Raw genomic sequence first — 27,398 nt, 5'->3', positions numbered from 1 at the left:
GTGAGAGAGAGAGAGAGAGAAGGACAATCTCAGGGGGTGTTGTGCATCTGTGAGGGTGTGTGGGTACCAGATTGTGTGTCTGTGTGTGTTATGTCAGTAAAGACCTCCATCTATCAGTCCAGGTAGATGCTAACTAAAGATGAAGGCATGTGTATGTGTGTGTGTGTGTGTGTGTATTAGTGTGTGTGTGTGTGTTCTCTTTAACCTTTGACTGAGATGAGGACTAACTAATGAGCTGTATGAGCATTAATAACTCACAGCAACATAGAAGAGTAATTGTAAGAGCTTCATATCACAGCATGTGCTGCTTCACTACTTATGCAAAGAGTCGCTTCTACCTGCAACGTTATTTCAGCTTCAGGGCCGCTCACAGTTTTAACGTACTCTCAAACACATCCTCGCCACAATCCAGTTTCCTTTTCATTCTTACACTAGTTCCTTTGTCAGGCTCCCTCCCTGAAAGTCGGCGGACGGCTTCCACCTGCAGCTCTGAGATAAACTAGAGTGAGTCAGTCAGCCGTGCGTGCTGTGCACAAAACGATGACCCCCATCTGCACAGGCCACCACAGTCAGGCTCTCGCAAGACTGAGCGCAATTTTTGTGTTTGTGCGATTATTTCATTTTATTCAGTTCAACATAACGAGCCTTAGAACAATAAGAGTACATTTAAAATGAAATGAAACAAAATTATATACAGTAGAAGCAGTACACAGCTAAACTGTGCAACCAACCTCAAGTCACAAGGAGCACTTGGCACATGTTTGCATGACTCTTATCCTCCCTCAGTCCTTCTGTATTTCTCTAACACTGTAAAATCCATTAAGCAGAGAAAATCAAAGATTAAAAGCTTTTTTTGCTGCCACTGTCCTTCATTTGCCCCAACAGCAGCTGCGTAATCCTCTATCTCGCCTTGCACGCCCGTTCAATCCGTAAATGTCTTCAACCTTTTTGAAATTCCCAAATTTGAAGGTAGTTTTGGCCTCGAGACACTTCAGCGAGTTCTTTTTTAAGTTGTTTTTTTGCTTAGAATTTGCCGTCTGCAGCAAAATGAAAGCATGACATTGGTTCAAATTAAGTGCTGTTGTTCTTGTGTTTCACATGTTTTTCAGATACAGGCTGAGTGAGCAGCTGTGCTTTGTTACCCTCTAATCCCAAACACGAGGCCCGTTTCTAACATCGCCGACATAACAGATGAAAAGTCCTCAGTTTCTCCAAAGTAGTCATTTTTTATTCATTATCTTCTTCTCAGAAACTTTAAAGATAATAACAGACGGGTCGGAGTCTGTTTTCAGCAGGAGCAACTTCAGGTGATTCAGATGAAGCAAACACATCCGTGGCTTCGCTTCTGTTCTTTTGCAGACTAGCTCATGCTGTCAGAGTACCACGAGCCTGAGCTGTGAGTTTGATACATCAGAGCGCACAGCTGACACTGAGCTGCAAAGTCCAGCAAAGTTGACTGTGCTAATGTCCCTTCATGCACCAGGATAAGTACAAGAATAATAATGTTTTCTGTTGCTCTCGCTGCACTCAGCACATTGAGAAACAAAAACATATCTGTGAGTCTGATTGTGTGATGTTCACGTACACCTGCTCCCAGTGCTGGACAGAGTTGGCCGTGTGATGTCAGGCTGATGTTTGACAGGAATTCATTTGGTTATGATACCTGTCTCAAACAGTACGACACAATTATTACTATTAATATATCTTCTATCACAGCGGTCCCCAACCCCCTGGCGACCGGTCCGTGAGTCGTTTGGCGCCGGGCCGCGAGACTTGAGGCTCGGGTGTGAAATTTATGGTTTTTTCCTGCGTTGTAGTTTTGTGTCTCATTTTGAAAGAAATGTTTACACGTTACCATAGCGACCAGAGAGCATTATGGGGCAGAGAGGAGGATGTTACTCTCAGTGTTGTTGGTGCATTTCAGGAGGACGCTGCTAATAAAGTTACACAGTTACAGTGAATTCATGTTTATTATTATATTTACAAAATACTAGGGGTGGGGAAAATGGATACTGTGTAGCATGGTGATATTTTGTTTGCTAATAATGTATGGATACAGGGACAGCAGAAATCGATATTTTGTTACAAAAAAGGTTTTTGTGCTCTGACTTCAGAGCATGTTGATCCTTTTTCTGAGCAAGAATCCTGACATTCCTTCACTGTCCAAATGTGTTTAATAAACATGACAGTTTACTTATTTTCATTTAAGACATGTTTTATTTTAATGAAGTTTAAAACTTTTTTATTTAATGTAAAATTATATTTTGTTTTAATTGACTTTCAAAGTCTTCAGTTGCTGAAGGGGCTGCATAGTTTTCATAAACTGCATAGTTCAGAATAGCTATAATTGTACCAGATGGTTGATTCAGTTAAGTTGGACTAGACTGTAATACAAACCGTTCAGTTTGTCAACAATAAAACTGAAATGAGAGAAAGACTGAGTGTGAGACTTTGATATGAGATAAAATGAATATTGATAAAGTTTACCTTTATGTACAGAATCTGAATATCGCAAAATATTTTAAAAAATTGCAATAATATCGTATCGTGCGATAAGTATTGTGATAATATCGTATTGTAGGATGTATGGTGATTCCCACCTCTACAAAATACCACAGTTTTTGTCTCGGTCGGATCATTTTATTTTGTTGTATTTATCCGCAACACCTTAAAGGCCGGTCCGTGGAGCAAAACAGGCGGGGGACCGCTGAGCTATCAGTTAAAATACTCAGGAGCTGCATTTTAGCAAATTATGTGGCATTTAGTAAGCGTCTGCCCTCTTTACCCATTGCTGTCATTACACGTTACACCAAATATCTCTGCTTATAAACTCTTCAGATTAAGGCAAAGCTATTAGACATTTTGAAGTGGATGTAGGCAGACAACAACAAATGTCCTGGATCACTCAGGCTCCTTCCATTAGCTCCAGCAGCTCCATTCTGTGTCCATACAGCAGATTCAAAAGGGCTGTGAAAGACTGAGTAGTTGAATTCTCCAGGATGGAGCATTGAGGCCGAGGCACTGAAATGCTGTGACCTTGAAGGAGTGGAGTGAACAGAAGTGAGGAGGTGTCAGTGGAGCACTCTACCCACTCTAATCCACACTGAGAGCATGACAGACACAGAGAAGCATGAGATCAAATTAACTACACTTTGGCTCTGTTGTTCTCTCGTCCTGTCTTGACGGTCTCTCGCTGACACAAACACACACAGTGATGTGCATGCACATACACACATATGTAGAACATAACCCGTTTCCTCTTTTCTCTCCCAACTTTCCGCTTGATGCAGATTCACTCACACACTCTAATGCAGTCGAAGCTAAGCGTGTGTGTGAAGGTGATCTGGTCTGATAATAATCAGCTGTTGACCAGCTGGAAGAATCAGGAGGTCCAGATAAGGACAAAAGTACACACTGTTTATTAAAGGTTTACCAGGGCAGATACATTATCAATGGGAGGCTTTCTTTCTGTTCAGATAAGCAGGTGTTAATCAAAGATAAGCAGCAGTACTGTTCTTTGCTGCAGACCACTGGGTGTGACGAAAGCTCTCTTGACCAAACAACATGACCTTCATGGCAGAGATGTGCTACGTGGGCCGTGTCTGTGTATTAGTCTTAATGCTTTAATGCTTTATTAATATGTGCAGATTCCTGCAGGGGAATAAAGCCTTAAGTGAACATATGATATACACAGTATGGATTTACTACCAGCATTACAGGGCGAAGACTTCACAGCACTTGCAAAAATAGGATATATTGACATTACAACATTATGTAATATTCAGCAACCGAATTAGGAGCGTTCATAAACCACGTTAAACCCACATGTCTGAAAACTCTGATATGTTCACATTAAACTGGACTTTCCTGTGAAATACTGGAAAATATCAGACGTGCAGCTGCACAGAAGCATTCAGGCTGCAGGACGACTTTTAGCTGATCTATGCAAATCTGAATAAACATGTTGGGATTCACATGCCTGCAAACTCAGGAAGCTGATGCAGCGTGGTTAACGCTGTGGATGTTTGAACGGCCCTGCACATTCCCCGCTCGGTCACAGAGCTAGGAGTGAGGTCGTGCACGCCGTGACTGCGTGGATCACATAGCGGCGAGAGCTCCATCTACGTCACCGCCGCAACACAGGCCTGATGCATGAAAATACAATCGGGCATGTTTTGCAGTAGGCTGACAAATGCAGCATTATATTTGTACAGCTGCACTTTTGTGAGAAGTACTTGAAGCGTGCAGATGGAGAGTGCAATAAAAATGTTATCGTTTTATAAACTAATCCAAATGCTCTCACAGCTCGCACAAAGATGTAAGGAAATAAGAAGAAGCCGTACCTGACAGTGTGATCTTCTGCCAGATGTGCATTTGTGTTCAGAAGCAAAGAAATTTAACAAAAAATGTTTCCGTAGATCCAGACAACAAAGACAACAAAGACAACAATAACAACGACGTGCGTCGACTGGAAGTGGTACACGAGTTGGCAACTTTAGCGAGATACACAGGACATCTGTATCCACAGTGTTACACACACACACACACACACACACACAGGTATAATTATCACATTACTCAGTCAGAGAGCACAATTACAAGCACAGCAGCAACATTAAGTCATTATTTCGCTGAGAAACATTGTTCAAAGATAGCGCCCGCAGCAATTTAATGAGCGTTTATCAGCCGCTCCTGATACCAGGTGTCCACAGAGCAGATGTTCTGCTACTGCAGCAAACAACAGCAGATATGCCAAGTACATAACAAATACACACTTATAAGCATGAAATTGTGTTATGTCCTTGTGTTTGCAGCCCTGATGTCGTCAATCAGAGGGAGGTTATCTGCTTCAGCTGGCTTTTTAACATTTCTACACAGCGGAGAAAAACATGGGCGACTACTGACTGCCAAAGGCTAATAAGCTGCATCTGGGCTCATCTTTAGGTGCAAACATAGTGCTTCATACGAACCCTAAAGGACCTCAACACGCCGTCAAACACTGATCTAAATAACAGGCGACGTGCATCGGTGCTCGAGCATCAGCAGCCTGAGCATCAGCAGCCTGAGCATCAGCAGCCGGGCAGTTGCTGCGAGATTGCATCAGTGTCCACTTGTTTCAACAGAGTAGATGAATGAAGAAAGATTTACAGGGTTGGAGAGATGAGCAGGAAGTAAAAATAAATAAAAAAGTTCGTGCAAATAATGCAAAAAAGGATGTCGGGGAAAACAGACAGACGCCTGCTTCTGACAGAGCGACTCTGACGTTAACTGCAGAGCTACGTTACATATCCAAACATCCAAACAGCATTTTGGTTCCCAGATTCAAAACTTCTTTTTCTCCTAAATCTAAGAGAAGAAAATCAATCGTCTAAAAGCTGAACCGAAAACTCAATAACAGCACGGCGTCAAGTTCACAGCGTGAACTCGAAAAGATTGAAATCATGGCCGCACTGCACCGTGTGCCGTGTGTTAAATGACTCGTGCAACGCTCAAATAATAATTAAACGTTGCCAATCACTGCCTTATTAAGCACCAGTGTGTACTAACACTGTCTGCGCTTCCATCGGAGCTGTTTGTGGAGAGCCTGCTCTCAGAAAACGGTGGAAGCAGCGAGAGATTAAAAATTACTCATCCAAACAAGAACGAGCGTAAACAAACAATAATGACACTCGCAGCATCACCTGGTTGTCTGTTTCTGTCTCTGTGATATCCTGTTTCCTCAGTGGCATTGCAGTTTGTCGAGCCATTTCTATCATGGTCTTACGATATTAGTGGTGTGTGTGTGTGTGTGTGTGTGTTTCAGGGCACCGATGTTCTCAATAAGCGCTGTGTGACATGCTGGAGACGAGTCTAGCATCTCGTAGATGGCAGAGTGCCCAGGGCTCAGCATCACCTCTCCAATTAGGACAGCAGGAAAGCTCCCTGCTACATCATCTAACACACACCACTGGAAGTTCCTGCTCCTGTGCAAAAAGGATTATCTCTAAATTGTTGTAGAGTTAACACTGAAAACTTTGGCAGACTTTGTGGCAAGTTTGAGGTGGAGCTCAAACTGTTGTGACTCGTGTGGTTGACACAAGGACTCGGATTACGCGTTAAATCGTGTCACAAACTTCAAAAAACAGGCTAGAAATTACGTATTTGGCCAAATATCCACAAAAATGTGGATACTGATAAGGAAGAGTGACAAAACCCTCCTCACATGGAGACCACCGAACACACAAGCTGTGTCCCAAAACGTCGGCTGCATCCTCCGGAGGCCGTATTTGAAGGCCGATTACGTCACAGCCAGGCGACGAAGGCTGTCCCAATTCGTCGACTTCTTCAAATGCGTCCTTCATTTCCCCGAATTTGAAGGATGGGTCGGGTGTGTCCTTCGTGGCCCACCATATCCCAGAATTCATAGCGCGGCCCGGCCAAATTTCAGCTGCCAACAATGGCGGCCGCTACTAAGTTTTAAAATTAGTCTTATTAATCTTTCTGGGTCACAAAATAAACTTTTAACATATTTTCAGGGGAGAAAGTAGCTGTGTAAACATCAAATATCTGCTCGGTTTATCAAGATATCGCATATTTGCAAAAGTGCGCTGATGTTTTCAGAGACGTCTCTTACCCACCAGCTCGATAGCTGACCGGGGGGTTCAATGGTCACTCCAGCTGGCGAGAACAGCGGACTCCTGGCTTCATCGTTTTCAGACCCCCGCTCTTTCGCTACTCAGGTTAACATGATATATAAGTCACTCAGATAACTTAAAAATGTAATTGTTTGCCTTTTTAGTGTTTTATTTGTTCTGGAGTAAATCGGTTTGGCTGAGATCAAAGTTATTAGATTAAATAAAACTTTATTAATCCATCAGGTGGGTTCCTCCGGGATTTTCACACAGCTGAATAAACGTCAAACAGAAAACTGATTAAACAGAAGTGTGAGACGGTCGAGAGTTTACGCCAGTGTCCTGTTATATTTTAGATAGCAAGGAGCAGACGGTGAGTTTATTAAACTCCACCGAGACAGCGGTGACGCAAATCTGAAGGCTAGACCGTCCCATTTCACAGCCTCGCACTTCTGGCCTTCTCGGTCTTTGAAGGACCCGGTCCACGTAGACCGCGAAGGCCGGGTCCTCCGAAGGATGCAGCCGACGTTTTGGGACACAGCTACACTTTGGTCAAAACGACTCCATGTCCAGTCAGACGTTTGCGTCCTCACATCCACAGTGGAAAGTCAAAGAAAGTTCAGGGCTACAGTAAAAGCAGGTTCGGTCTTAGTGCGAGCAGAAAGTTTACTAATGAGAGAGCCTGAGGGCTTTTAAAATTTGACTCTATCATATTCCCTCTGATCACGCCTGATCAGAGCGCAAAAGCTGAGCGGTGAAGGAGGAACGGCTGAGGCCAACTGCATCTCAGCACAACTGGATGAGGAAATAATGAGCTTACACCTCACAGCAATCAGTGTTTATTACACAGCATCATTGTCTTTGGGAAGCAAATGACTAAAACACTAATACGGACCCAGTGTTTGAGTTTTATGTATTTTTTGTATTCATCTTCAATCTAGTTAAATTCTCGGTTGCTGTTCAGACCTTATTTCTTAGTTATGTCATCTCCGCCTGTGCTCAGTCTCCTGGTTCCTGCGTCTACGTTTCATGTCTATGCGGTTAAGTTCATGTCATGTTTTATCTCCATGTCTATGTCTCCGTGTTTCCTGTTTTATTTTGTAAGAGTCTGGTGTTCTCTGGCTGTGTCCCAATTCAGGGCCTGCAGCCTTAAAGGCCGCATTTTAAGGCCGATTACGTCACAGCGACGCGACGAAGGCTGTCCCAATTCGAAGGCTGCTCGAAATGCGGCCCTCAAATGCGTCCTTCATTTCCTGAATTTTAAGGATGTGGCGGTGTAGACTTCGTGGCCCAACATATCCCAGAATGCATAGCGCGGCGGTGGGTGTGGATAATTTTGCCGAAAAAAAACGGCGGATGAGGGGCGCCCGAAGAGTAAACTTTAAGTAAGTACTGAATATTATGTCACTTATTTATGTGCAAATGTTTAATAACAAAGAACATTAAAACATTACTGTTGGCCACATGTCGGCAAAGTCATGTGACATTAGTGACGTTTGTACTAACTTGGTTTTAAAGCCTTTAAAATATACGCCGTTCAATAGCTGAGCTTAATCAGAGAATGATCAAAGCTCATGTAGAAACAAATGAACAAAAGATTTTCTCCTTCATTTCTGTCAAACAAAGCTGTATGAAACGTTTCCAGCTGTTAGTATCATGGTTGCTAGGCAACCTGGGCAGCGCAACGGAGGCTAGACCGTCCCATTTCACAAGCCTTGCACTTCCGGCCTTAGCGGTCTTTGAGTACGCGGCCCTTGAGGATCGTTGAGGCTGCGTACTTGAAGGCTGCAGACCCTGAATTGGGACACAGCCTTTGTTCACTGTAGTTGGTGTTACTCTCCTCTGTATTGTCATTGTGTTTCATTCGAGTCAGCTGTCTTCTCATGTGTCTCCACTTCCCCTGATCACCTCATGTGTGTATTTAAGTCCTCAGTCTTTGTTCGTCGTCACGTCGTCTGTGTACCTCCCCTCTGGTCAAGTTAAGTGTTTTTCAGGATTCTGTGCATTTGGTTTGTGTTGTTTTTCATGCAGCCGCACGATGAGGTTGCGTGCAGGTCATGTTCATGTCTGTTTCGTCACGCCATTTGGTTCACTTTCCATGCATCTGCACAGCATTCTGTTCACAGCGGTCATAGTTATTCCTTTCAGTCAGGTTAGTGTTTTTCCAGTTTAGGTTTCTGGTTAGTTGCAGTCTGTCCCTGTTATGTTTTGTCTGCTCCCTTCTGCATCAGCCCAAATAAAGGCTCGCTTTCAGTTTAAGTTCACTCCCGTCTCCTCGCCTGTGTTCGCGCCTGGGTCCACCGCACACTCTCCACACGGTCTGCCCCCGCTGGCCGTGACACCACGAAGAACTGTGAGGTGTTTGTAGCAGCAGCATGGAAGGAAATCTTAGAGGTGCCAGCTGTCCATGATCAGCATTTTTAATGTGCAGCGCTATGAAGACGCATTTTCCCCCGTCATTAGTTTTTGGGCGTATTTGCCATGATTACCGTAATTGTCGGGCTATAAGCCGCTACTTTTTGCACAAGCTTTGAACCCTGCGGCTTTTAGTCAGGTGCAGCTTTTCTATGGATTGTCCATGATTTTTGTGATATCGTAAGACGATTTGTTTTGTTTGTTCCACTGTTCTCCGGCACTACGTTGCCTGGCGGAAGGATCGGGGTTCAGGAGTGGTATGTTGGTCACATGTCCGTCCGCCAGGCAACGTAGTGCCGTACGAAGTAGAGCGAAAAACAAACTTCAAAGTAGCGCTACGCGTTCAGCGGGAGGCTTGGATGATGAGCGGCGATAAACTTGCGAAAAGCAAGTTATGCTCAACTCCACCAGTGGATTCTGACAGCGTGGAAAAGTGTGAAAACATCCATGATCACCAACGGATTTCGAAGGGCTGGACTGCTGCATGATGGAGACACCGCCACGGCCCTTCAGAGGGTGTTCGACTCTGACACTGACAACGAGGATTTGTTTGGTTTTGAAAGTGACAACGAAGGAGAGAAGCGGAGAGTGGATGACGAAGCCATCCTGAGCCTGTTCGTATCCGACACTGGAGAAGAGGACTTTGGTGGTTTTAGTGGCAGGAAGAAGAGAAAGATGGTGGTGAATGACTGACTTTTCTTCTTGTTAAAGCCGTGTCACCGCACCTGAGCCTAAAAGGTAGGCCGAATCTATTTTTCTGGTGTGCTGTAGGTTATTGTTGTGTACTACATTTGTTACTCATTTATGAAGCACAGTACATGTTTCGTACTTGTAATTACCGCTACTTGTACATATACCTAAAAAGTTATGCAAATATGTACCCATAACTTGTTTTTCAAAATATTAATAAAAGGGGTGTGTCTCCAAACAACCATCTCTTTCCTGACAATTCCCTTTGTGCATATTCTCTTACATATGATAAGTCAACATTGAAACACCTGCGGCTTTTAGTCAGGTGCAGCTAATGTATGTACAAAACAGGATTTTCCCCTGATTTTAGCTTGTGCGGCTAATATTCGGGTGCCTTTGTAGTCCAGGAAATACGGTATATGTTTCAGACCATCAAACAAATATCGTTCAACTAAACAGAAAAAATGCAGTTTTTAAATGATGATTTCACTGCTGCCTGACCAGTGTGCAAAAGCCATTTCCTCCCTTTTCCAATTGGCTGGATCTGATTACTGTTAGACATGATGAATCAAGACATTACGTGTAAGTGAAGGAGGAAAGATCTCAAAAAAGCAACACATCATGCCACTTACTAAAGAAACTCAAGAATAAATGAAAAACAACTATCAGCATCATCTATCAGTCTGGAGTGGGTTACAAAGCCACATCTAAGGCTTTGGGACTCCATCAAACCACAGTGGGAGCCATTATCCACAATGGAGAGAAAGCCTCTGGAGGGTCAGCGGCGAACCTTCACAGGAAGGGAAAATTACTCCAAGAGCACATCAATGACAGATCCAGGAGGCCAAAATAGAGCCAAGAACAAAAGAACTGCAGGCATCACCTTGCCTCAGTTAAGATCAGTCGTAAAGAAAGGTGGGAAAAAATGGATCCACAGGAGAGTTCGAAGGCAAAAAGCACACTGATGACTGAAAAGGACACTTCACTCATTTCAGTTCACATGATCTCAGAATGGTAGCGTGGACACTGATGATAGTAGTGTGATGGTTTGCTTTCTGCTTCAGGACCTGCGTAACTGATAAATGTATAAATCTATAATCTATAATAATAAATGTATAATCTATAAATGCTTCTTAAGTTTCTTCATATGTTGGCATGTGTGGTGTCTCTGAAGTCTAATCTTTTATCCAGTGAACAGGACAGTGAAGAGTCTGATCGAAGACATCTCCCAGCTTCTAGACATCCCTCCAACCAATCTGAGCATTGCGTATTAAAACTGTGATGAAACCATGAGTGTATTTTATACCAGGAGAATGAGCAGCGATCAGTTCATACCCTGAAAATTCAAAGGCACTCAGGTACTGCAGCGTGACAATGTTTGGAAACACTTGAAAATCCACCTCTAAATGGCTAAAAGAGAAAAAACAACAACAAATGAAAACTTTGGAAAGGCCCAGTCACAGTCGGACTTTCATGCTTGCAAAAGCTCCAGTGTGGCTGAATTAAAACAAGTCTACAAAGAAGAGTGGGCCAAAATGTTTCCACAGTGATGCAAAAGACTCACTGCCAGTTATCAGCTTTAGGGGGAAATTACTTTTTCACATAGAGCCAGGTAGACTTGGGTTGCTTTTTCCCTTAATTCATTCAGAAATGCAGACATTAATACATAAATACATGATCGGGCGAACGTGGCTCTAGAGTTGGGAGTTCGTCTTGTAATCGGAAGGTTGCCAGTTCGAGCCCCGGCTTGGACAGTCTCGGTCGTTGTGTCCTTGGCAAAACACTTGACCCATTGCCTACTGGTGGTGGTCAGAGGGCCCGGTGGCGCCAGTGTCCGGCAGCCTCGCCTCTGTCAGTGCGCCCCAGGGTGGCTGTGGCTACAATGTAGCTGCCATCACCAGTGTGTGAATGGGTGGATGACTGTGTATAGTGTAAAGTGCTTTGGGGTCCTTAGGACCAACTAAAGCACTATAAAAATACAGACCATTTACCATAATTTTGAAACTTTTTATTTGGGGTATCTTTGTTTCATAGTCAAATTTGCAAAAAAAAAAAAAGAAATCGAGTACAGAAAATTTTTTTTCCAGCTAACTGTATTTGTGAGTCTGTTTATATCTGTATAATCAGTTTGACTCAGACGAGCCACTAAAACAAATCTTTCTTTCCAGAAATCTCAGACAGACAGATGAGAGCGGACACCGACAAGGAAGCCAGCTCATTATCAGTTATTGGCTGATCAGGATACACAGCATCGAGCCTATCAGGAGCTAGCACCATGACGGAAAACTGAGAAGGAAAAAGACGATAAAGAAAAGTGGTTTCAGTTCTTTCTTGAGAAAAAGACGTACGAAGTATAAATCAGATCAAACAACACGAGTGGTAATTTTATATTTCATTCTTTATCATTCATAGAGCACCGTCTCATTTACCTAACTTACACGGTACTGCCTTCATCTTCAGTTAGCATCTACCTGGACTGATCGATGGAGGTCTTCACTGACATAACACACACACAGACACACAATCTAGTATCCACACACCCTCACAGATGTACAACACCCCCTGAGATTGTCCTCCTCTCTCACACACACACACATGTAGCAGACCACACTAACAGATGGGTAGATGTCCGAACCTCTCCTTAGGCACACACACCTGTCAGGTTATGTAGTGGAGACAGATGTGATCTGTTTGTCAGGTCTTCTCCGTTGGTCTAATGAGGCGACACCCTGTCTTGACTGACACAACCAGGTCAACAGGGTCAGAGACAACTCTGTGAATTACTAACCCACATCCATAAATAGAGGGGTTTCTCTTCTGTTAGCAAAGCCCTGCAGGGCATCAATTAGTTCAATTAAATGGTAAATGGCCTGTATTTGTATAGCGCTTTTACTAGCTCCCCCTAGGGACCCCAAAGCGCTTTACACACCCAGTCATCCACACATTCACACACTGGTGGAGGCAGCTACAGTTGTAGCCACAGCCACCCTGGGGCAGACTGACAGAAGCGAGGCTGCCATATGGCGCCATCGGCCCTTCTGGCCAACACCAGTAGGCGGTAGGTGAAGTGTCTTGCCCAAGGACACAACGACCGAGACTGTCCAAGCCGGGGCTCGAACCGGCAACCTTCCGATTACAAGGCGAACTCCCAACTCTTGAGCCACGATCGCCCCAATTAAAACGGGCTTTTTCATTTAAACTCGATCCGAGTTTCAGAAAACGTCTCTAAAAGAAGACTGATGGAGCTGCTCCATGGGCAGAATCAAACCAGCTGACAAGCTGCTGTAAACTTTACACTGAGGCACAGCTATGGGCAAACATGTTGGTTTAGAAGAACCAAATCCTCTCTTCGGAAGAAATTCCGAGTGGATGCCGCGTCAGACGAGTTGACAATTTGACCGGAGAGCAGGCTAACGCGTGCGTACAACTGGAGTATAAAAGAGCTCCAAAAACATTTTTTGCCTGTTGCACCTGAAAAGTTTTACATGGGTGAAATAATCAGAAAAAAGCAGGTCCTGAGTCGTGAATGTTTAGAAGGGTTAAAGAAATCTGAGCTGGCAGCAATCACTTCAGAGTGTCGGGTCAGAACACAAATGTTCAGATGTGAGAGGAACAAACAGGCAGAGTCCAGGAATAAAGTTGTCATTCTTTGTATTTCCAACTGAGAATGTGCCCGCAGCTGGGCGTGAGTGTGTGTGTGGTTTGGTCTTATGAACGCACACACTGTCCGTTGTTGAGCTGCCGTTTTTCTCTGAACTAAAGTTGCGGACATGCACACCGATGGTGCATTCAGGGGTCATAGGAAATCGCATACACAAACCTAACCCTTTTGTACAGTGAACCAATCCTTTTTTTTTCCAGAGTATGAAAAAACTTCACACTGTCACAGACAATTTGCCAATATTGTAACTGGAATCATCTGAAGTCATATGAATGCACGATTATTCCCGACAGTGGCACCGTGCTCCAAATCACAGCACTGATCTGAAAGAGCCACATTATCAAAGACTTTCTTATGTGCACATGTGCCTGTTGCACCAGTACTGCTCCTGCTAGGTTTATGTGTTACATGGTACAAATCTAATAAGCCCATAAACTTGCTAGCAGCATGATTGGGAACAAACCGCCCCTGAGGGATGAACCGTCGTCTGGTCCATGAGACCAATGGAAGAGTCGTCAATGTTCTGGTTTTATTACCAACCAAAAAGCTACAGCTCCTACTGCAAATGCAATATATAAAAATAAATGAATAAAGCCTTATCAAATCCAAAAGCTAATTATAACACTTATCTCTCGTCTCAAAAATGTTTTCTCATTGCTTCTTTCCTTTGAGCTTCCGGGAACAAAAATTATCACTGCAAACACCCCCCCTCGTTTTATTTGCATTTTTATCTATCCTGTTGGAGTAATCCAGTATGCCTGGCTGCTAATAAAACACCTCTCACCTAGCTGACTTCATTTGACTTGCTAATAAAACTCAGCTGTTATCGGGGCTTTAATTAAAATACATCACTTTGAAAGTGAGCAAAACACTTTTTTCCTGTTGCAGGATATGCAAATTCAATTTAGGCTGCACATAATCTCGGTCAATATTTGTTACGCCTGATTTGTTCCATGAGCAGCGGTTTTCATTTAATGCGCTGCTCTGTGAGTGTGTTGCTGTTGTGGTATGTTGGGCAGAGGCTGAAACTGCAGGTTATTTGTTCAGCACATCATGTGAAGCACCTTTAATACTGAACGAAACACAGAGTCCATCGTTGGACGGTGTCTGGTCGTTCAGCTTGTGTGCCCTTATAGATGAATGAAAACGAACATAGGAAAATAAAGACAGTACACAGTAGAATTAGTCTTGAGACCACACAGTTTTTATCTGAAAAAAGATACTTTCTCGATATGATAATGAAAACAAGTTGAGGGTTTACACCAGAGAACAGTGAACAGAAGTCAGGGCTGCCAACTTTTACCTGCAATAATTCAGTTGCACTGCTCTTGAACGGGTATACAGATGCTCTAATTTATCCAGATGAATCTCATGCACAAGCTAACATTGAGCCCACCACACATGTGTCTGCAGTCATGGTAAATAAATAAAGTATGCATTCTTTCAAATCCAGGATTTCACATATCAGTACATTAGAAAAACAAACAGAAAATTGGTCTGTAGCAGGTTTTACAGTTAGGTCACTGCAACAACATAAGACATACTAGACTGTGCTATTATTATCATTTTTATTATTATTATTAGGGATGCACCGATACCGATACTGGTATCGGGGCCGATACTGTAAAATGTGTGTGTACTCATACTCGTAAAAGTTAACCGATACCATGAACCGATACTAACTTATTTCATTAGTCAGAGGGTGGCTTGTCATTTCTGTTGTAGTTTTTTAGATTGGCCACTAGGGGGACATCCCGCGCTAAACAGGCACAGGGTTAGGCGAGTGAGACTGGCGGCTCCAGATAAAAAAGAGAAACTGGAGGCTGCTGTAGCTAGACTAAACAAAATGTCAGCAGTGTGGAACAGCCAACTTTAACTCAGGTTTTGGAAAAGCGATGAAAAATGTCAAGAGAAAATCCACGGGCAGTTAAAATAACAGAGGCTCTGACTCGTTTTATCGCTCTGGATGACCAGCCAATGCCGGTCGTGGAAAACATAGGATTGCACCGTCTTCTCAGCATACTCGAGCTGCGATATGAAATATAATAAATGAACAGAAGTGTTTATTTATTATTCTGAAAGCTCGAGACAGTGCCAATAGTTCAGTGATATTTTGTAAAATTACAATGTGGAGACTCTGCAATAATTTAACAGAAGTGCTTATTTTTCACTTGAAATTTTTTTGTGGTCATTTTTATTAAGATTTTATTTTTTATCGGCAGGGAATATAATAAAACCTGTCTTCCAATTCATTGCATTTGTGTGTGTGTGTGTGTGTGTGTGTGTGTGTGTGTGTGTGTGTGTGTGTGTGTGTGTGTGTGTGTGTGTGTGTGTGTGTGTGGTAGAAGTATCGGTTTTTGTACTCTGTATCGGCAAGTACTCAGATCCAAGTATCGGTATCATATCGGTTTGAAAAAAGTGGTATCGTTGCATCCCTAGTTATTATTGTTTATGCCAAAGTATAGAATCAGTGTCTGTTTCTATAGCAATTAAGATGTTAAGTAGCAGCCAGCTGCTGTTAACAGAACGTGCTTGCTAATGATTATCTGATCCTGAGCAAGTGTGAGCACCTTTCTTTAAACCAGACGTTTTGGTTGGTGGTCCGGAGCGTTCCGGCTGTGTGTTAACACAATGCAGTGATCTCACATGAGCAATTGTTGCTGCCCAACAGTCTGGAAAGGATTGCAAGTCAATTTCCAACCAATTTCCAGTCCATCATTCTACAGTCAGAAAGATTATTCACAGGTGGAAAACAGTTCCCAGTCTTCTCAGGAGTGAACATCATAACAATTTCCCCCCTAGGACAGAACATGCAACGCTCAGAGAACCTGCAAAAGAAAAAGAGCTGCAGACTGAGACTCTACAGGTCTCAGTTAGCATTTAAAAGTAAAAGTTCATGACAGTACAACTAGAAAAAGCCTAAATGTGCATGGCTTGTGTGGAAGGGTTGTCAGGAGAAGTCTCCTTTTGTTCTAAAATGAACGAGGCAGCGTGGTGAACGCTTGTAAAATTCCACCTAAACAAACCACAAGACCTCTGGAACGATGTCCTTTGGACAAACACTGATAAAGTGGCAAAGTGAAGATATGTGGCCATGATGTACGGAGCCAAGTATGAGGAAAACTAAACACAGCATATTAGCACAAACACCTCACACCAACTGTCAAACACAGCGGTGGTGGAAAGGTGATGATTTGGCAGCCATACAGGACCTGGGCACTTTGCAGAGTTGACGCTGAACCCCTCTGCACACCAAAATGGGCCGAGCTTTAGCCGTCAAGCGACAGGTCAGTGAAACCAAGCACAGCATCAAATCTACAACAGATTGGCTGAAAGAGAAAATAATCAAGGAGCTGCGATGACCTAGTCAAAGTCCAAACTTCAAACTTATTAAAATGCTGTGCCCAACCTTAAAACTAGCGATTTATAAATGAATACCTGCAAACTTCAATAAACTAAAGCAACTTTGTAAAGGAAATTGGCCCAAAACGCCTCAACAACAATGTGAGAGACTGTTGAAGTCATACATTAATACTTTATTAATCTCTAAGGAATTTATGTGGTTACAGTTGCTCCAACAGACTGAACTCAATTCAATTCATCCATTTATTTTATTTACACAGCGCCAAATCACAACAACAGTCACCTCAAGGCGCTTTAAGGTAGATCCTACAGTAATACATACAGAGAAAACCCAACAATCATATGACCCCCTATGAGCAGCACTTTGGCGACAGTGGGAAGGAAAAACTCCCTTTTAACAGGAAGAAACCTCCAGCAGAACCAGGCTCAGGGAGGGGCGGGGCCATCTGCTGTGATTGGTTGGGGTAAATAATACAATATTTTACAAAGTTACAAAATATAAGAAATAGCTCTATCCAGAATCCTACAGAGATTAAATATATATGATTGAAATTTCACTCTAAACTGTAAAAAAAACCTTATCGCTCCTTAAGGTGGTTCTATAAGCTCAACTTTCTCATACTGCTTCTGTATTTAGCCTTAGTTTTCAAATGTTGTTCATTTGGGTTTTTATTGAAGTTATTTTAAGACACACTAAGGACCACATGATTCATCATTATGTCCTGATACATAAAACATTGGTACCTTTACCTTGACTATATGTGTGGCTAGTTAAAAAAATAAAATAAAATCAAAGGTTTGATGTCACTTTAACCCTTTAAAACCGGTCGGAGCGGGCACACAACTATTTTTAAATCCCGGTAGCTCTGCAACCACGTAAGCTAGCGCAATAATTTTTTTTGCATATGAAACCGGAGGAGTTGTACTTACATCTTATGCCATCAGCTTGTCCTAGGTCACAGTTTCCTTCCACATATAGCTTTGCAAAAACTGCATAAAAAGTTATGTTTGACTTTATGACTTTCTGTGTCGTTTCTGGGATGCTTAGGACTCATATTGCACTGCTGGAAATAGTTTATTTTGATGCATATGCTGCTTTTTTGCAAATTTGCATTATAATATTTATTTTCGTTTTTCCTGCAGTGTATAAAAATTGGTGTATTTCAAAAATAAAACTATGAAGACACTTAAAATAAATTTCCTGTGGTGGGAAACTATTTTGTGCAACTTTTTTATATTTACAGTTTTGAGGGATAAGCCTCTTAAATTTCTCTAACTAGAAATATATGTTAAAAAAACAAAAACGATTTTCAATTTCTTTGTAGTTTATTGCACTTTTTTGCAATTTATGTAATTACTATGCACTTAATGCAGACATATTATTAAAATTTAGACTGTAATGGTTGTATTGATGTATAGCAACTTGAAATGCTCCCAAAAATGGCTCCACAACATGTAAAAATATAATATAAGCTCTGGTGGACTTGGTTCTATGGTAGGTCTTAAAGGGTTAAAAAACTATTCAAGCTTCCTCCTGATATCAAACACAACCTCAGCCCTGATTAGTCTCTTTCTTTGAGATCACCACCACAGTGATTCAGTTGTTGGACAGCTGATAATAACTAAAGATAGCATCCACAGCGACTTCACATCAACTGACAAATCTGCATATAGTTCAGAAAGAGCTGCACAGTATGAGCTGGATATGTAGCAGAGACATAAGACGGAGATTAGAAGAGCTTTGGATACAGACAGTGTACAACAAGCTGACACTACACAGACTTACTAGTACACTAAGTCTGACCTGTGTCTAACTGCTGTGACAGGATAACAGCTTTTGGCTAAAATACAACCGCTCATCCAAATAATTTAAATTCAACAGTGCACTTCCTCGAGGGAACAGAAATATACACCCACCCAGCTCTACAGCAGACCTGATGAACAGATGCTAGAAAACAACAAACACACACACTTCATTTATTAGAGAGATAACAGTGCATCAGTCTCATTAACTGTGGCCTTCATCAATAACTTCATTAAAACCTGCCAGCAAAAGCTGAGCTGTTGAACTGTATGAAACTATATGTTAAAGTTATACTTGAATTAATATTAGTATGTTAACACGAGCAATTTCATCAAGTACAACACAACCATAACTTTGATGTGGAAATTCAAAAATAAGTCAAATATTCGGCTTCCTTCACTTTTTATTTTGATGAACCCACAGGTGTGTCTCGTGTCTGATTTGTATCTATTAATTCATTGAAATTGTTACATTTTAAAATCAAGTTAGCAATATTGTTTCAAAGAACTGCGGCTGCATCTGGCAGCTATGATTTGAATTTATGAGGCAACAGAGGACAGCAGGGCAAATAATGCTTTTAGGGATGGCCACAGGGTCAACACTAGTTATCAAGAGCCCCGCCTCTTCTGTTTATAGTGAGGGAAGGTCTCACTGCCTCCACAAGCAGAATGTTAAACAGCAGCTGTTGCTAACTTTCAAACGCGCTTTCTTCACACAAACGTAAGCTGTAAGTGCAACGTTAAATGTTAACATGACGCAGGGGTGCTTTACCCGTTTCAGCCAACAGAGGAGGATGTTGTTCAGCTTTTATGGCGTTCCACTTTCATGACCTCACAGTAGCTCAGTAATTACACTTGATTAGATATTCTTGACTTGTTTTAAATAAAGTTTTTTTATCCAGCCCCAGAATTCTCTTCTTTCACATACTCAGAGTTACTGTCTGCACCAACCTGACACTTAGCCTGAGGTCACATGTGTCTTTGAATATATTCAGACCCCTTACTTCTCTATTCTGGCTTCAAACTCCTGCATTATAAGGCCAGGACTGCTAATGTGGCGCTGAAGTCTTTGCAAAGTCATAACTCTGAGTGAGCACAGGCAGAGACTATGACAAAGACTCAAGAACACATTTTGACCACAAATATAAGAAGTTTCACCTCTATGAACGATTATGCAGAGGGCATCAAAATGGGCAGAGTAACAATGCTGATGCAGACGGTGACTTTTCATCCTGATATCACTGCATCATCAATGGATTAAGGAGACAGAAAGAGCTACTGTACAGGATGCAAACACACACAGACACACCTTACACATCTAGTACAAAAATAATAAATAATAATGAAGGTGACCCGACGAGAAAATCCAGGCAGTGTAGTTGTGTTTGTTATCTCTCAGCTTGGCTTCACTTCTAAAGTCTGAGCACTCCTGGTGAGATAGTCTGAAGAAACTTCCAGACTGTGCTGCAGTTTGTGCATAAAGCCAAAAACAGCACTTCCTTCTTCACATGCCATGATGCAGTTACTGGCACTCTTTGGTTGTTTATAAGAAGTGTGGGCATAAAACTCGCACAACAAGCTCATCCTTGAAAGAAGAAAGAAGCGAGTTTACTCATCTGACTGACGTTTCTCTTTGTCGCGCCATTCTGGCAACAACTTTATACAATTACCTGTTTTCACGTATACAATACAAAAGGAGGAGGCACTGTTACCGGGCAACAATGGCTTTACACCTACCCTTTGAGGAGAAAACAATTACAAATTTTTACTATTAACCACTTCTTAGTGACAGAAACACAAAAAGGAACTCCCAGTCACCAGTTTCAAACCTATTTGGAGACGCCTAAACGTGATTCTCATAAGCAGTGCTACTTTCCTTAATTCAGTAATCACATGACAGGTGATGCGCTTGTAGGAGGAGGTTCGTTGGGCATCTTTCTTTGCCTTTAGACAATAATTCTGATGGCAAAAGAACCAAACGGGACAGGCGCAAGAAAAAAAGGAGGGGGTTCTGGTAATAATGCAGAGTTTTAAACCAGTTGAAGCTTATGGAGGGATTTTTGGGGGAGACCATGGAAGAGAGAATTACAATAGTCAATGCGGGAGGTAACGAGACTATTAAACAAGAATGGACGCAGACTGGGTGGAAAGAGAAGGACGTAATCGGTTAATGTTGCATAGATGGAAATAGGTGAGATCATTGATGTGAGATTTATAGGACAGTGAACTGTCTAGGATAATGTCACAATCAGCATGCAGACAGAAACAAAATGTGAAACATGACTTGAATAACAGAAAACGAGCCGTTTATTGAGGCTGGCAAAATAACTGTAAACAAAAGGCAAAATGCAAAGCTAACAATAAACTAAACTGGGTGAGCTAAATTAACTAAAAACCTACAACTTGACGCAACTTCTTGGCTTGCAAACAAAGCAGACGATCTGACAACGACACACTGAAAACAGAGGACTTAAATACACAGGAGGTGATCAGGGGAAGTGGGAACACATGGAGGAACAGCTGACATGAGCCTAATGACAGGACAAAGGAAGTGAAACTAAATACAATGAACAAAGAACACACGACTCCTTCAAAATAAAACAGGAAACACTGAAACTAGACATGACAACACAAGCTTAACAGACCTAACACGTGATGAACGATACAAGAACTCAAACATAGAAACCAAGGAAACAATAAATAATAACTGCCTTTCCTTAACTAAAGCTAAATAGGAATGACACACAAACTAATCACAAATCTAAAATGAGACAAATACAAAATGAACTCAGAGACCCAGCCTGTGACACTTAACCTGAGGAGAAGGGAAAACAGTGGAGTTATCAACAGTGAGAGTGAAATGATTCGCCTTCAGTGGGTTGGATTTAGTGCCGACAAGAAGGAGCTCAGTTTTATCCTCATTGAGATTAAGAAAATTAGGATTTTAATTTGGATAAACATTCTATAAGAGAAGGTGGGAGGGAGGAATCAGGCAGGAGAGATTTAACTGGGTGTCATCAGCAAAACAGTGAAAGGAAAGATGGAATTTATGGAAAATGGTACCAAGAGGGAGGATGTATGTTATGAAGAGAAGAGGGCCTAAGACTGAACCTTGGGGTACACCAGAAGTGACCGGGAATAGACGATCAAGGAGATATGATAGGAACCAGGCGAGGGGTGTGTCGGAGACGCCGAGAGAGGAAAGTCTGTTTAGAAGGAGAGATCGTGTCGAAGGCTGAACAGGAATGCTGAGAAGACCAGAGTCAGCTTAGTGAACCAGAGTCTAAATGGCACAGTGGTCTACAGATCTTCAGGGGTGGAGATATGCACATTATGCTAATGTTTTGGACACAAGGATGTCGAGTGCTCTGTCACCAGCTGTTTTCAGCTTTGTGATAAGAACTAAATACTGAAAGGAGATCATTGATAAGTCTTCACTGTCAGGATATCCATATATATATGTAGATGGAAAGTTTCATATTATATAGGCAATTAAGTGTCAGTGCTTCCTATGTGATGCTGAGGAGTAATGCAAAAAATAATGTAATGAGCAATTCATAAATTACTTTCTATAAAGCGTAAAAAGGTAAGTAATACACTGGACTATGTAATATTGTAATAATTTCACTATAACTGAATATATTTAGGAACGCTACAACAATGTGTTGGTATAGCCAACAGAAAAGAAAGAAAAAAAACTTTCAGCGCTGCAAAATTTTAATCTTTTGTTAACTGTGGGAGAACGACAATCACAGGAGACATGCAGGTCTCTGTTTCGCCTCAGTCAGTCGGGTTATGTTTCGCTCGAGTGTGCTTTGAAGCAGTGGAAATGAGGTTAGTAGGCAGATGACAGAAGTTGGCATTAAAGCAAGTGGATCAGAGATGACCTCAGCATGGACTCTGGCAGTCTCAGATATCTGTTCATGAAAGTAGAAGTTAAGGAAAAGAAGTGGGAGCCCTTGAAACTGCAACAGAAGGATCGACAGGAGGAGGAGAGGGGAGAGTAGAAGAACAGTGGAGGAAGGTGTGAAAAGAAGAAAAATAAAGAGCAGTCAGGACTTCTGGGCGAGGAGCTAAGAAATGATAGGAAATGAAGGAGCCACAAAAATAGCTCCGTATTTGTAAACCACGCCAACATGCATTATGGTTAGAAGTAACTATTTTACATAGAGATGACCCTGATCTGTTGGAAAGACTTTGCACAAGAAGCGAGGAGGGCAGAGCAGGCAGTTGGGGAGAAGAGCTGCTCTGATCTATTCTCGTCCCGACCCCACCATCCCCCATCGCAACTGGACCTCAGAGTTGCCCTTAAGAGAGAGCGAGGGGCTTAATGTGAAAGAGCGTTCATGATGTGTTTTAGCTGATAGTGTGATTAAAAAATGAAGATCGCTTTAAATCAATCGCTCTGTTTTCTCTGATTAACAGTTTACGCCTCAGTGGCGTGCAGGCAGGATTGTTGTTCACTGCTACACGTTCACAAACAGCCTATATGGAAATCCACCTTCACCAAAATCAGACGATCCACCTCCACTTAGGGCCCCTCAGTTAATCGAATTTTAACCTCGATTACGATCTGGGCTTTCAACGATCATTAAAGATGACTGAGCCGATTATTAGCCCCTCCCTCGTGCTTTACTCTCGCGCTGCTCCGTGTGGCAAATCGAGCGCACCTCTCTGCATTTCGAACACGTGTCACAACAATTAAGAGCAGCGGTCTCCAACCTTTTTTGCGCCACGGACCGGTTTATGCCCGACAATATTTTCATGGACCGGCCTTTAAGGTGTCGCGGATAAATACAACAAAATAAAACTAGTACCGGTACCGAAAAAAAGAAGATTTATTCATAACACACGTGAAAAGACCCAGGAAAACCGAGTAAACGATAAAAACGATAACAAAATAACGCTGAAAACCGATAAAAACCCTGAAAACTATACATTTCACACCTGAGCCTCAACTCTCGCGGCCCGGTACCAAACGACTCACGGACCGGTACCGGTCTGAGGCCCGGGGGTTGGGGACCGCTGATTAAGAGGACCCGAGGGAAGCTCGGAAAGCTCAGCAGAAGTTATTTGGAGAGGAGAGTGACTGCTGTTGGTTGAAAAGAGGTAAAAAAATCTTGAGTGATGTGGAAACATTATCGGTTGGCGGAGTCAGACGTGGATCAAGTAGACACAGTGTGTAAACTTTGCTACAGTGTCGTAGCTGCACCACAGAGCAACACTGCAAAGTTCACTAAACATAGATGTTTACATTTTTCATTTATTTTTTATATTGCAAACATTTGCACAGTTATTAGTATTTGCACTATTTTATATTATTTTTTAAAGTCATTATTCAACACATTGTTATTGTTAAATAAATATCGTCAAATAATCGAGATCTCAGTGAAAATAATCGTGATTATCATTTTTGCCATAATCGAGCAGCCCTACCTCCACTTACAATAAACTATTTTATTCACCACAAAAACTGTTTGGCGTAGGCTGAAATAATATAAACAGAGGGGGGAGGGGGGCTGCTGATGAGTAATAGATCAATTCTTTGTAAAGGCAGGAGAAGCACAGTCTAACATAAAGATGATCATTACTCTCCTGTCTAAACACACACACACACTCAGTCTGTAGTTCCTCAATCAAAACTCATTTAGAGGGGTTTGCCTCTGACAGCCTAACAAACAGACATGCTTTCTGCTCGTCTTTACAAAGAAATATTCTCCCCGTTTCATATCCATCAACCTAAAATCAGTTATCGTGATTTATGTCTTTAATAACACGTTGTGCTCTGCGTGATCAGAGTATTACAAGATCCCATTATTCAGTTTTACTTCGTTGTCTAATAAAACAAAAAAGGAAAAACTGCACTAAGATTGAATTTCTGTCAGAATATTTGCAAAGGCAATCAACTCGAGCGTCTGGAAAAAACACAATTACCTATAAAAGACAGCAGCCTATAAGAATAGACCCTGTAAATAATCTTGGTTGGGTTCCCCGTCCTGGCATCACACACACACACAATTCAGAGGAGACACTGATATTGGTGCGCTTAATCTTAGCTCACATCATCGGCTCTCACTCTGTACCAATACGTCATCCACAGCCTAAGAAACACATTCACATGCTTGTGTTTCCACCACATTTCTTATACTTCGTGCACACACACTCTAAGAAGAGATATCCTGTAATTCACAGGCTGGGATGGGCCGACGTTCTGCAGACCTGCTGCCTGTGCACCTTAAAACGAACCTTTACCTCGCTGTACTCTATAATTCATGTTATGAAGACATATTTGTCACTAAAAGCCAGGCAGATTCCCACAATGCCACCATGTAACCCGACTTATTTCCACACCAACTGACTAATGGCTGATTTAGACGTCTGCGGTAGCGTCTACGACGTAACCTACGTTTAGTGGTCGACGTTGTTGCCGCCATTTATACTTGTGCTGGTGCATATTCACCTTATGGTTGAGTCCTGGTGCTTTACATGCAGAGCCAGCAAATAGAAACAAATAAAGTGCCTTGTTCATCCCTTCACATCAATTTGGACAATTTCAGCGATCTCACTCCAGAATTTTGCTTTTATATTAGTTTCCATTTAGTTTCCATTAAATTAAAAACTAGTTGCAGGCTGCATGAACATGACATGTAGTTACATGTCGAGGGAGGTGCACTTCAGGTTATGCCATAAGGTTAAAGAAGGGTTTGCAGTTATAGTGGATGGTCTCTGTCTTGCTTTGCACTTCTTACACATTCGTTAACGTGATATTTTAATGAGATTTCAAGCTTTACTGCGTTCAGTGTGTTTGCGTATTCGTCACATTGGAAACTGAAAAGAAGAACTCAATATACAGAGGACATATAAAAAAGTAGCTCTCATAGGTGTTTTGAGAACAGCAATCTTGCAATGTTAGCTTTTCCACTAGCTCCCTCTTTTGGAAAGAAGCAGGAGTTGAATCAATTCTCGCCTAAAACTGCTGACACAGGGAAGCATTGAATGTTGGATGCGTCACTTGCTGTAACTGTAAATGCTCATCACAGTGATTGCACGGTAAGCTGCGGTTACCTGAAAGGCGATGCTGCTTGGTGCTTACTCTGTTGGCGTTTTGCACAGTGCAACAAAGGTGGAGCATGGCAAACATGGTGAGAATCATGACCACACTCTGAAGCAGCAGGGTCAGCTCAAACTGCTTCCCTATCCTGCAAGAACAAGACCAACGCAACCAAAACCAATCAGGACTTTAGATACAGAGCTCTTATAGATCAGCATATAGTCTGGTAGGATCAGCTGTATTTAAATACAGAGCCTCAATGCCGACATGACAGGTTAGCACCTTTAAAAGGAATAAAACAGGAAAGCAAAAGGATAAAAATTATGAGTAAAGAACAAATACTTTCTTACCAGAAAAATATACGCAAGATGTTAGCTATGAGCAGCACCAGACAGACTCTGGTGGAGAATCCCTCGGTGTTGCTGCTTTTCTGGATCTCCTGATACTGCGGCACATAAGGCAGGGCTCCCCCAAACACCATTACGAATGATGCCAGCCAGGAGAGCAGCGTCCACGAGCCCTCCATGTCCTCCTCCTGCAGAACCACCTCGGCATCCATCACAGCAAGGATATATTACGAGTGTTCAGGAGCTGGATGAGTCGCAGCAGGAGATCTGACAGACAGCAGGCCACTGTCAGAGAGTCAAAGTAATGGGAGGTCAGCAGCGTTATCATTAATGGGCATTATGAGGCGCCCAGAGTCACTAACCAGAGATTAATATTGAGTGCAATTAAATGCCTCATTCTTATATCTCACATCACAATTTTCATTTTTATTTCCAGCACAAAATCTGTTACAGGAAAGTAGCCCGTGCACGATGACCAAAACAACCAAACTTCCATAAAACATATGTCATATTAGAGCCAAAATGATCTCAGTCAGCTGATTCTGGCCTATCAATGCACACGTACAATGCAGGCATTAGGGGTGGGGAAAAATGGATACTGTGTAGCATGGTGATATTTTGTTTGCTAATAATGTATGGATACAGGGACAGCAGAAATCGATATTTTGTTACAAAAAAGGTTTTTGTGCTCTGACTTCAGAGCATGTTGATCCTTTTTCTGAGCAAGAATCCTGACATTCCTTCACTGTCCAAATGTGTTTAATAAACATGACAGTTTACTTATTTTAATTTAAGACATGTTTTATTTTAATTAAGTTTAAAACTTTTTTATTTAATGTAAAATTATATTTTGTTTTAATTTACTTTCAAATTCTTCAGTTGCTGAAGGGGCTGCATAGTTTTCATAAACTGCATAGTTCAGAATAGCTATAATTGTACCAGATGGTTGATTCAGTTAAGTTGGACTAGACTGTAATACAAACCGTTCAGTTTGTCAACAATCAAACTGAAATGAGAGAAAGACTGAGTGTGAGACTTTGATAATAGATAAAATGAATATTGATAAAGTTTACCTTTATGTACAGAATCTGAATATCGCAAAATATTTAAAAAAATTGCAATAATATCGTATCGTGGGATGTATGGTGATTCCCACCTCTAGCAGGCATACATACTGCTTTTAAGCTTCTTTATGCAGAACATAATGTTGAAGTAGACAACTATGTCATTGTTGCATAGTCTGTTACAGTTTCACATATTTGCTGGGTGAATAGTCAAAAAACAGCTGTTAAATGTTTATCTTTTTATATTTTTTTAAAGTACAAAAGGCTCATTATTGTCCAAATACAACTTCTAAATGTTGGCAGTTATCTTATTTTTCTAATCGTTTTACATCCATCAATCAAAATCATTCAATAACACATCTTAGGCCAGCTCTGCTGTTACAGGTAGTGATT

The 27,398-nt window shown here is 41.8% G+C and overlaps 1 protein-coding gene across 4 annotated transcripts in view; it reads right to left on the bottom strand.

Moving 5' to 3' along the window:
- si:dkey-246g23.2 (solute carrier family 66 member 2) overlaps positions 1 to 27,398 on the bottom strand; it is a 73,803-nt gene that overhangs the window by 43,588 nt on the left and 2,817 nt on the right. For all 4 annotated transcript variants that reach the window (XM_035909945.2, XM_006795780.3, XM_006795779.3 and 1 more), the window contains exons 2-3: positions 25,945 to 26,226; positions 25,609 to 25,742 (exon numbers count right to left, since the gene is read on the bottom strand). In XM_035909945.2, coding sequence (XP_035765838.2) covers positions 25,609 to 25,742; positions 25,945 to 26,153 — 343 coding nt within the window. In that variant the 5' untranslated portion in view covers positions 26,154 to 26,226. The remainder of the gene's footprint in view (positions 1 to 25,608; positions 25,743 to 25,944; positions 26,227 to 27,398) is intronic.

The sequence above is a fragment of the Neolamprologus brichardi genome, chromosome 7 (assembly GCF_056152115.1).
Source record: "Neolamprologus brichardi isolate AB-2024 chromosome 7, ASM5615211v1, whole genome shotgun sequence".
Classification (NCBI taxonomy): domain Eukaryota; kingdom Metazoa; phylum Chordata; class Actinopteri; order Cichliformes; family Cichlidae; genus Neolamprologus; species Neolamprologus brichardi.
The sequence above is the reverse complement of the archived record's forward strand: the minus strand, read 5'-3'. Positions and strand labels throughout refer to the sequence as shown.